Genomic DNA, 10,755 nt, shown 5'->3' with positions numbered 1-10,755 from the left:
ACTTCAAACATGTGCTATCCGAGCAGCTAACCGATCGCTGCAGCTGTACATAGTCTATTGGTAAATAGCCCACCCATTTTCACCTACCTCATCCCCACACTGTTTTTATTTATTTACTTTTCTGCTCTTTTGCACACCAGCATCTCTACCTGTACATGACCATCTGATCATTTATCACTCCAGTGCTAATCTGCAAAATTGTAATTATTCGCCTACCTCCTCATGCCTTTTGCACACAATGTATATAGACTCGTCTTTTTTTGTACTGTGTTATTGACTTGTTAATTGTTTACTCCATGTGTAACTCTGTGTTGTCTGTTCACACTGCTAAGCTTTATCTTGGCCAGGTCGCAGTTGCAAATGAGAACTTGTTCTCAACTAGCCTACCTGGTTAAATAAAGGTGAAAAAAATAAAAAATAAATAAAAATCACCAGCCGATTTGTCCCTCCGAAGTAGAGTAAAGAGAGAGTTAATGTTATGGGTAGTTCAGTGAGGGGCAGCAGAAGGGCATATTCAGAGAAAAAACATAAATGTTTTAAGGAATTTTTTCTACTTTTTTTTTGTAAAAAAATGTCCCTCCTTTTTCTCCCCAATTTTGTCATGTCCAATTGGTAGTTACAGTCTTGTCCCTTCGCTGCAACTTCCGTACGGACTCGGGAGAGGTGAACGTCAAGAGCCATGCGTCCTCCGAAACGCAACCCAGCCAAGCTGCACTGCTTCTTGACACAATGCACACATAACCCGGAAATCATGTGTTGGAGGAAACATCGTACACCTGGCGACCGTGTCAGCATGCATGCGCCCGGCCTGCCAAAGGAGTCGCTAGAGCGCAAACGGGCAAGGACATCCCGACACAGCCCGGTATGCAACACAGCCCGGTATCGAACAAGGATCTGTAGTAACACAGCGACTACTGCGATGCAGTGCCTTAGACCGCTGCACCACTCGGGAGGCCCCGAAATAGTAGATTTAAACATAGTGACTGGCACTGACTGATGAGGTGGCTATTTCCAAACAGACTGCACATGTGAGTTATCCCTATGTTCATAGCACTGTTGAATGAGCTAGTGTCCATAAATCACTGGAGGGGCTTAATTCTGATCCAGATCCCCGTGTAGAAAATGTCATCTCGTGGGCCTGGCGTGTCAAACATGAGAGGCATCCAACTCAAGCGTATGTCCATGAGCCCTTTCCAGTGACATTGTCGTCATAAGGGGCTGACCCCCTACTCCCTGACAGTCACAAGGTGTCCTACCTGTTTTTGTGAATGATTCTCCTGGACCTTATGACAGCACAGTAAGCCCAAGGGCAGCAGGACCATGATGACATCACAGAGCCCCAGTGGAACAGCGCCACACAGACATGGCAATCCCTAGTCTCCTCCCCCTGACCCTGGATGATTGGAGGTAGGAGGGGGTGGGGGGTTGTTTTGTTTTAAGGGGGAGGGGGGGGTGAAGAGGTCTTGTGTGTGGGTGGGTTTACACATAGTGTGCCCATATTTGGACTGGTGACTGTCCCGCTCTCTTTTATCCTCGCAGAGAGCTTTAAAAACAACCTAACAGAACAGTGTTGATCTCCCACTGAATGACCCCTGACCTGCAAACATGAGCATACACATTGTCTCAAACAAACAATGTTCAAGTGCACTCTTGTACCGCCTGTCCCTCACATGACCGTGTTATGAAAAATGCAAAATGTAAACACGGTTGTTGTCTTGCCTAACTGTCAGAGTTGTAGAATGCAGCGTTGTGTGTGTGTGTGTACACGCTGTATAAGCACAACTCGAGTAGCTGGTTAATGTAGATGGACAAAAGAGAAGAGAAAGGGTAATGCAGGTATAGTACACACATCCCAGAGGCTGCATTTTGATACGGCGCAACTGAGTTGAGGCAGGGACAGTTGCTCTGTATAGCACACCTATACCAGCTACAGTACCAACAATCAATAGATAGTTGGGAGACGGACGTAGTTCATTGCAATACTACATGTTTTAATGGAAATCCTTTGAAACATAACTCTCTAGACACCTACAGTGGCTTGCGAAAGTATTCACCCCCCTTGGCATTTTTCCTATTTTGTTGCCTTACAACCTGGAATTAAAATGGAAGCCTTTTTGTGCATAACTATTCACCCCCCCCATTCAATTCTGACCAGTTTCCCAGTTCCTGCCGATGAAAAACATCCCCACAGCATGATGCTGCCACCTCCATGCTTCACTGTGGGGATGGTATTCTCAGGGTGATGATATGTTGGGTTTGCGCCAGATATAGCGTTTTCCTTGATGGCCAAAAAGCTCAATTTTAGTCTCAATATGATCATGGATTTAATGGTGCTCCGTGGGATGTTCAAAGTTTCAGATCTTTTTTTATAACCAAACCGTGATCCGTACTTCTCCACAAGTTTGTCCCTGACCTGTTTGGAGAGCTCCTTGGTCTTCATGGTGCCGCTTGCTTGATGGTGCCCTTTGCTTAGTGGTGTTGCAGACTCTGGTGCCTTTCAGAACAGGTGTATATGTACTGAGATTATGTGACAGATCATGTGACACTTAGATTGCACACAGGTGGACTTTATTTAAATAATTATGTGACTCCTGAAGGTAATTGGTTGCACCAGATTGTATTTAGGGGCTTCATAGCAAAGGGGGGAATACATATGCACACATCACTTTTCTATTTTATTTTATTTTTTATATTTTTTGAAACAAGTCATTTTTTTTTCATTTCACTTCACCAATTTGGACTATTTTGTGTATGTCCATTACATTAAATCCAAATAAACGTCCATTTACATTACAGGTTGTAATGCAACAAAATAGGAAAAACGCCAAGGGGGATGAATATGTTTGCAAGGCACTGTAAGTCATGGGACTGTACTGTAGATACCCTGCAGCATCAACAACAACTCATTGGAATGTCCTCATGAATGAGGACTAAAGGTTGTATAATACCACCTGTTCTATTGCTTCAAATTGGGAGTAAAGAGAAGGAGGACGTGGGTTGAGAATGGACTCTGTGTGATACTTCTACAAAACCTCCTGTTATTGTTGAAGGCACCTGGTTTGTGTTCTGCTGTAATAGGTCAGGAAGGCTCAGACAATGCATGCAGAGAGAGAGAGTAGAGAAAGGGCTTGTTGTGTCCCCTACTAGAGGACCCTGACCACGTGGGAAAACACCACGGGCCTCACTCTCCACACAACGTCTCCTCCAATCTGCACATTGCCTGACATTGAACGTGTGTTTCAGACTCATGCCAAAAACAAGTGGATAAATCAATGAAATTACACAAGAGTTGACATCTGCAGAGGAATAGCCAAGCTGTGCTGATGTTGCTAGCTTGCTTTCTTTCCTCTCACTATGAATAAGCGGGCCGAATGTACCTGTAATGGCAAAACTCACAATATTTGTAAAGACAATGTACAATGAATACAATTGTCTAATAAGTACATATGCCTGCTTATAATTCTCACTATGTAATAATGGATGGATCCTAGATGTATTTTGATAGATATATTATAGCCAGTCACTATCCTCTCAGTCCTTATGGAGTGCTTTTTTCACAACTAATTACTTCCAAGATATAATAAAAAAATATATGTTCCAAAAAAAAATTGCGAATAACATTTGCTAACACATTTCATCATACATACAGTATGTCCTCCATTAAAGTTTTAAAAGGGGATTGCTTCCATAGGCAGCCAAGATCACCAAGCCACAGCGTTTAATACTCATTACGTCTGTATAGTCCCTGGCTGAAGAAGAGTGGAGACTGAGGAGCTTGTGTCTAGTGGTGAAAATGACCTTGCCTAATGCACATCTGGGCAGAGAGGTCCTGGATCGGGCAACCTCAGTGTACCACTATATGTAATGAATCCCCCCACTAACGTGTGAGAAATATGAGGGGTAATTAAATGAACAGATGCACCAAGGCTTTGCAGAGGAATGGGGATTTAATTGTTGTGGCTTGGGCCTCTAAGGGACAACTCTGGGTCCAACGTGCAGCTGTGCTCTAATGGGGTTAAGGGGAGGGGGTGAATTTACCCCTACTCTGTCCCATTTCAATAATTACTCTGGTTCAGAAAACCAATGCAATGACAGCTGAGACTTTTGCCCCCAAGATGTGCAGTGAACACAACACACAATTTCACACTATATTACCAGTACCCTCCAAGGACCCTGAACTTAATTGCTGCATATCTGAGGCCAAAAGTGCTGTGTCACTTGGTTTCTTACACAATGCATAGTTCAACCCTGTGTCCTCTCTCATCCGTGAGCAATTTAGTACTGGGCAGAGTTTGGGTTTTGAGTTTCTTTTGTTTGTTTACACTTGACAATGATGATAAATGATTGGCTTGCTATGTCCTACAAATATTTGTTTTTCTAAATCATTGAAATTATTGCTATGATTGTGCAATATTCCAAAATTCTAATTAGGGAGTCATAATTACGTCATGATGTGTTGCTCACATACTGACACAAGATAGTGACCAGGAACAGAGCAGCAGCACAACAAAGGTCCTCTATGAAAATTTGAACATCTTGGCACTGTTATAATCTTCACTCGGCACCCCTTAGAGCCTGGTTCCTCTCTACGTTTCTTCCTAGGTTCCTGCCTTTCAATGGGAGTTTTTTCTAGCCACTGTGCTTCTACATCTGCATTGCTTGCTCTTTGGGAATTTAGGCTGGAATTCTGTATAGCACTTTGTGAAATTGGCTGATGTAAAAAGGGGCCTTATAAATTTGATTGCTTGAAACCCCACAGCTGACCAGCTATATTAAAATAAAAACATCTCTGCCTGTTGTGTTGGTTGCATACTTCGTTATTCTACAGAAACTATACATGATACTTTGTCAGTTTAGCCGGGTCAAGTCAGACTCAAGACCAACAGCTAGAGGAGGATGTCCCTGAGCTTGTTAGAATCACTTTGCCCTCTAGTGGGTTTTGTCTTACATTTCAGATACTGCCAAAGCATCTGCTACAGTACAGCCCTGTACACTCTGCTCCTCCATTGTGTGGAAGGAAGACGTTGCTATGCTGCTGTGGGGGTTCTGGACTGGAACACAACTTGACCTTTACTATTCAGAATAATGTGATTGTGTTGAGGCCATCTGGTCATAAATTGGCATTGCTTTTAATTGTATAATGCATGTGTAATAAGTGACCATAATTCAATAGGGGTTCATGGGTAATCCCAACCACATACTGTGACCTGTAGAAAAGGTAGTGGAGAGTGGTGGAAATGAAGCCATTTTTTTTTACATTCAGCTTTACTCTGTCAAGATAAATATAGACTGAACAAAAAAAATATACACATATTATGCAACAATTTCATGCCTAGTCAATCAGAATGAGTTTTTCCACACAAAAGGGCTTTATTACAGACAGAAATACTCCTCTGTTTCATCAACTGCTCAGCTGGGTGGTCTCGGACAATCCTGTAGGTGAAAAAGCTGGATGTGGAGGTCCTTGGTAGGTGTGGTTGCACCTGGTTTGCGGTTGTGAGATCAGTTGGACACACTGCCAAATTCTCTAAAACGACGTTGGGAGGTCGGCTTATGCTAGCAAAATTAACATTCAATCATCTGGCAACAGCTCTGGTAGATGTTCCTATAGTCAGCATACCAATTGCACGCTCCCTCAAAACATGAGCCATCTGTGGCATTATGTGGTGTGACAAAACTGCACATTTTAGAGTGACCTTTTATTGTCAGCAGCACAAGGTGCACCTGTGTAATGATCATGCTGTTTAATCAGCTTATTGATATAGCTCACTTGTTCAGTATAGTATTCTTTCTAACAAAGATACCTACATATATTTCAGGATGTTGTGTATCCCTGGAAATATTCAGAATTCATGTAAACATACAGTTTAGAACATTTGGGGAAAAAAGGCCTCTTGGCACTTATTCCGGGTATGGGGTAAGTTGAGCCACAGGACAGGGTACGTTAAGCCACCTACAAATGTATGTACTGAATTAAATTGTACCACTAACTTTTTGAAACCATGTCTAATTTTATTTCCCAAACACAATTCAACACAATCACTTTTTCCCCAGATTTTTGTAAATTTTAAGCATATTTTAACAAACACTTTTTAAAAACACTTATCATCACACAGCTGCAAGGATGCACTTTTATGCTAGGTTTAGGACATCATACGGAAACTTAGAGACCCCAACTGATGTATAAAATTATCTACTTTGGTTTAGATAGAAGCATCATGAAACCTCTAGTATATATTAATTAGACTTTTTCCATGTAGTTTCTTCCATTAGACTCTTGAAATGATTAACTTTTCCTAAATATTTAGTAAAAGTATTAATTTTGTGTATGGTTTCCTAGAAACAAGGGTGGCTCAACTTACCCCCCTTTCCCCTCCTGACAAGATAAAGTGAAGACTAGAGACTTCCAGCTCGAGTGCAGTGGAGCCAGGGCATTAAATTCCTCACCCTGGATTCTGATTACTCACACCAGACAGCTGACAACTGTAGCGTTAAGATCAGGACAGGATTGAGTTTCCCCAGATGGAGGAACTGTGGCAAAGCATCTTAATTAGCGTGAGCAGCAGACACTGATGTCAGGGTGGGGGCTGGAGTCACGTAGCCATGCTGCTGGTCTCTGAAAACCTGACACACCACCAGGACCTTTATTCAATTTGTGTAAGTGTGTGTTGGGGGGGGGGGGGGGGGGGGCAACAAATTAGCTATGCTCAAAGTCCAATGTCTCACTAGTATCCACTTGCCCTAAATGCTTATCGGTCTACTACACACTATTTCCTTACGGACCACTCCTAAAAGACATTCTGTAGTGTCAGTGTGTGGAGGTCTCTGATTTAAAAAAAGAGAACAAAGGCCTGCTTGCCAGTTCTCAGTGGTGCAGCACAGCGGGCCTGCTAGTATGCACGTCCTCAGAGGCGAGGTGGTGAATGACAGAAGCAGCTCCATCCAGGCAGCTCTGACAATTCAACCTTTGTCCCAGCCAGGCGGGAACACTCTGCACAGCTCATCCAGAGCCCCTCATCCCCCTCCTTTTACTGGGGGCCTTGGAGCTGCATCTTAGGGCCATGGAGCTAAGCCTCACTCCTACACGGCTGAGGGCAGCGAGAGAAATATAGCATGGATGTGTTGAGACAGAAACCATGCCGTGCTCCCAGGCACTGCCAATCAACTTGCACCCTGCCTGCCCAGAGAAATGCCAACAAGCCTCAGTCAGGGGCAGGCTGTTCTACTCCCTCTGCCCTGGCAGCTAGTTTCATAACCTGGGTTGTACTCCAGATGTTAAGTCTTGAACTGGCAAAGACTGCAGCGCTCCCTTTTATGGACTGTCTCCTCTATGTAACGCAGTACACCTTCCTACCCGGAAGAGATCTCACTGGCTGTGCTCTGGATGGATCCAAATGTGATAATGCTGTGATCATTCTAATCTAATAAAAATATAGGAAATCAGCTGTGTAGTGCGAGGGCAAAAAACAAAAACTTGCACCCCTTGGGGTCCTGAGGACAAAGTGTGGGAAACACTGCTCTAGGCTAACTGAACAATGTAGTCTTACCGCAGCCCATACAGCACAGTATTGACACAGTTTAACAAATGACAGGGCAGTGTACACATTTCAACCAAATCATTCATTTATTGGTGAATGACATTTACAATATTCACCAATAAGTGTCAAACTGAGGAACAAAATCTGTAAGCCAACATTACAAATGGCTACTTCCTGCTCTTAAAAAAAAAAAAAAAAGTTACCAGTCTCTTTAATTCAATAACCACAAACAAAATTCCATGTGCTATACCTGGGGTACTCAACTCTTAGCCTACGAGGTCCATTGCCTGCAGGTTTTCTTCTACCTGATAATGAATTGCACACAACCTGGTGTCTCAGGTCAAAATCAGTCCCTGAGAGGGGAACAATGAAAAAATGCAGTGGAACTGGCTTCGAGGTCCAGAGTTGAGTTTGAGGGTGCTATACCAGTGTCATTTGCACAATTCCCCTTTGACATGGGCATTATTTGGTAGCTGTTAGCAATGACAGCTAACATCCACGGCTTGGTTTCTCCACATGAAGAAAGACTAAGAGTTGTGCAAACCTCTTGCTCCATGATTACTAGACAGTAGGTCCTTGTCCATCCAGCCTGATGGAGCGCTAAAAAACATCTACCTTCAGCAGAAAACGTTTCTCTGTACCTGAAGTAAAAGGAGAGAAGACAAACTGTGAAACTTTGAGATTATACTATAGTTCTATGCCTATAGATGTGCCCATGATGTTTATGTTAAGGTGTTACACGCACTGACTGACCTCATGGCGTTTTGGGTCCAGTGTGGCTTGGAGCCTCTTGTTGCTCAGTCTCTGATTGAGTGTTGGATGGACCCTCCTCCTTCTCAGCAGACAGGAAGTCATGAATGGCATCCTCAATGTGGGGCCTGAAAGTGTGGTTCAATTTGGGATCCACCACCTGGGTGATGATTCTGTCCACTCCAGACTCCAGCATGCCTGACCTGACACACAGCAGAGACACTACAGATGACTAATGACTGTGGCATAAGTAGCAACAACTGATAACACCTACCTCAGTCCAGACTGGGGACGTGAGCTTAGCCATCCAATGTGCAGATTTCACTATCCTATGTAATATTTACTATCAGCAACGCATTTGACACTTACAGGCAGAATTATGAGTATATGAAGTATTGTAGCTACTTACTGCACGACGCTTTGTCTTAGCCCATTTCGTACTTGATTTTTGTTGATTGATGGGTTCCATTCTTGAGTGCTCAAATGAGTGGATACAAAGTTGTCAACTTTTTGTCGCAGATTCTGGTAGGCAGGCTGACGGCAATGACAGAAGTTTACCGGCATTGATCAATAGCTGAGAACATTTCCAGTACAACTGGCTAGCTAACGTTAGCTAGCTATGCTAAAAACAACATGGTTGGACACAAAGCGTAAACGTGCTATCTAACTGAGTAAAATAAATGTTGACAGCCAGTTAGTCAGGAAAAAGTTGAAAGCTATATATAGTACCTTTGTATCCACATCTGCCAGGCAATCTCTGCGGAACTCGTCGAACAAGCCTCGGTTCTTGAGATGTTCCACGATGAGACCGATTAGCTGAGGATCTCCGGGAGGAAGATTCACCGCGTTACCGCTGGCACCCTCCGCCATACCGATGTTTGTTTAATTTCAGCCTTGTTCATAAACCAGTGGAACACTATCGATATAATTTGAGGAAACGACACAAAAGAACTGCTCGGTGGTCTAAAACTACAAACTAGCTAGTTATGTGGAAGAATGATTTGGAAGTGTACACAAGTACCAAAATGCTTTGCAATACGGAAGTTGCTTCTTGGCAAGTTACTACTACGCGAGGTCTTTCATCTTGATAGGCCATGCGTGGTCATTCCGAATTCTGCATTGGCCGTGCAGCATTTACGGTGATATGGACTCTGCAGAAGTCAGGGCATTCATATTTATTTAGTTTCGCCGAGCAGCGCTGTTGTGAAGGAAGTTGTCAATGAAGTGAGTTTGTGTTATACATGACCTCCCGCCCTCACCGAAATCAAACAATCGTGTCAATGCGGATCTATACGGAGCACTCCGCATTGTTAAAATATTTGAGAGGCGCACTGTGATGCGGTACAGAGTTCAATTTGGCCTCTGCGTGCCTCTGGAGGCTCCTCTATTGCGCCACACCGCGCCTCAGACCACATTTTCAGATCAATTAATAAAATGGCTCTTAGCTTTTGTTTACAGAGAGTGAACTCTTTGGTTAGACACAGTTCAACCTTAAAAAATAGCAAATGTACTGATGACAGGGAGTAATGACCAGATCATATTCATTGTCTTGTTTGATAAAAAAAAAGGAATGTCTCTAATATTGTCAGCAATACTCACAATGTATGTATATCTTCCCTGTAAATTGCATAGGCCTACTGGTAAATGTAGACCACCTCATAACAACTTAGATATAGGCCTATGGATTACAGGACTTGGTTTTGCATAATGATGAAATCAGTTTGTGCCTAATTAATTCATACATTTCCTGTGTGACAGATCAAATAGACAGTGTCCATCTAAGATGGGATGGTGATTATAGGTCTGGTGTGGATGAGACTGGGAAAAAGACATCTGTATTTGCAATGTTATTTTTGTTTTAAATGGCCATGTGAGTGTTACATAACAACCTCAATTACTGCAATTTGCACACTCAATTATGTTTATCTGACTCACATTGTGAGACAGCATCTTCTGTTTATTTGAATATTAATACCACATTGAGGTAATTCAAGTGTTAGACTATTGGCCATGTGGCGGATTTATAAATATCCTAAATGTGAATTGTTTTGTAATTTAGGCCTATATTACAAGAATCAACTACAGAGATATGATTTTGTTTTGCAATTATTTTCTTTAATAAATGTAGTTATTGTAAATGGTGGGGGTGGTCTTTAATTATAATGTCAACTATAGTCTCCTCAATTTCCAGGAGTAGCTGGTTGCCAGGCAACTAGGGAGAGGAACCATGGTGATATGAGGGAAGAGGAGGGAGAAACAAGGGGTTCTGATGAGAAGGACAGTGTCTTATGTATTGTAACATGTACACCATGGTCTTGTAGGCTAACCCTTTGTACTGGGAGTATACCCTGTATATAGCCTCCTCTCCTATTTCTTATTTTGTGTGTTTTTTTAATTTTCACATTTTTAATCAGTTAAACTTTTTGGATATTGAGTACTGCACTGTTGGGTATGGTTTGCATGTTAA

At 42.6% G+C, this 10,755-nt stretch overlaps 1 protein-coding gene across 2 annotated transcripts; it reads right to left on the bottom strand.

Moving 5' to 3' along the window:
- Positions 1-7,601: 7,601 nt before the first annotated feature.
- Positions 7,602-9,393, bottom strand: LOC135550991 (biorientation of chromosomes in cell division protein 1-like). 2 transcript variants are annotated; one of them, XM_064982334.1, is made up of 4 exons: positions 9,018-9,393; positions 8,698-8,822; positions 8,284-8,491; positions 7,602-8,179 (listed from the first exon to the last, which is right to left on the bottom strand). In XM_064982334.1, the coding sequence occupies exons 1-3, from the start codon at positions 9,156-9,158 to the stop codon at positions 8,293-8,295; spliced, it is 465 nt and encodes a 154-aa protein (XP_064838406.1). In that variant the 5' UTR covers positions 9,159-9,393; the 3' UTR covers positions 7,602-8,179; positions 8,284-8,292. The 2 variants fall into 2 exon arrangements, with proteins under 2 accessions (XP_064838406.1, XP_064838405.1); XM_064982333.1 differs by having other exon boundaries at positions 8,292-8,491; positions 9,018-9,388.
- Positions 9,394-10,755: the final 1,362 nt, after the last annotated feature.

The sequence above is a fragment of the Oncorhynchus masou genome, chromosome 12 (genome assembly GCF_036934945.1).
Source record: "Oncorhynchus masou masou isolate Uvic2021 chromosome 12, UVic_Omas_1.1, whole genome shotgun sequence".
In the NCBI taxonomy this organism is placed as follows: domain Eukaryota; kingdom Metazoa; phylum Chordata; class Actinopteri; order Salmoniformes; family Salmonidae; genus Oncorhynchus; species Oncorhynchus masou.
This window is presented reverse-complemented; position numbering and strand designations above follow the sequence as displayed.

Coding starts and splice junctions, on each gene's coding strand:
- LOC135550991 (XM_064982334.1), bottom strand. CDS start 9,158: ATGGCGGAGGGTGCCAGCGGTAACGCGGTGAATCTTCCTCCCGGAGAT. Junction 8,823..9,017: donor TGGCAGATGTGGATACAAAG/GTACTATATATA, acceptor CATTGCCGTCAG/CCTGCCTACCAGAATCTGCG. Junction 8,492..8,697: donor CTAAGACAAAGCGTCGTGCA/GTAAGTAGCTAC, acceptor GCTGTGTGTCAG/GTCAGGCATGCTGGAGTCTG.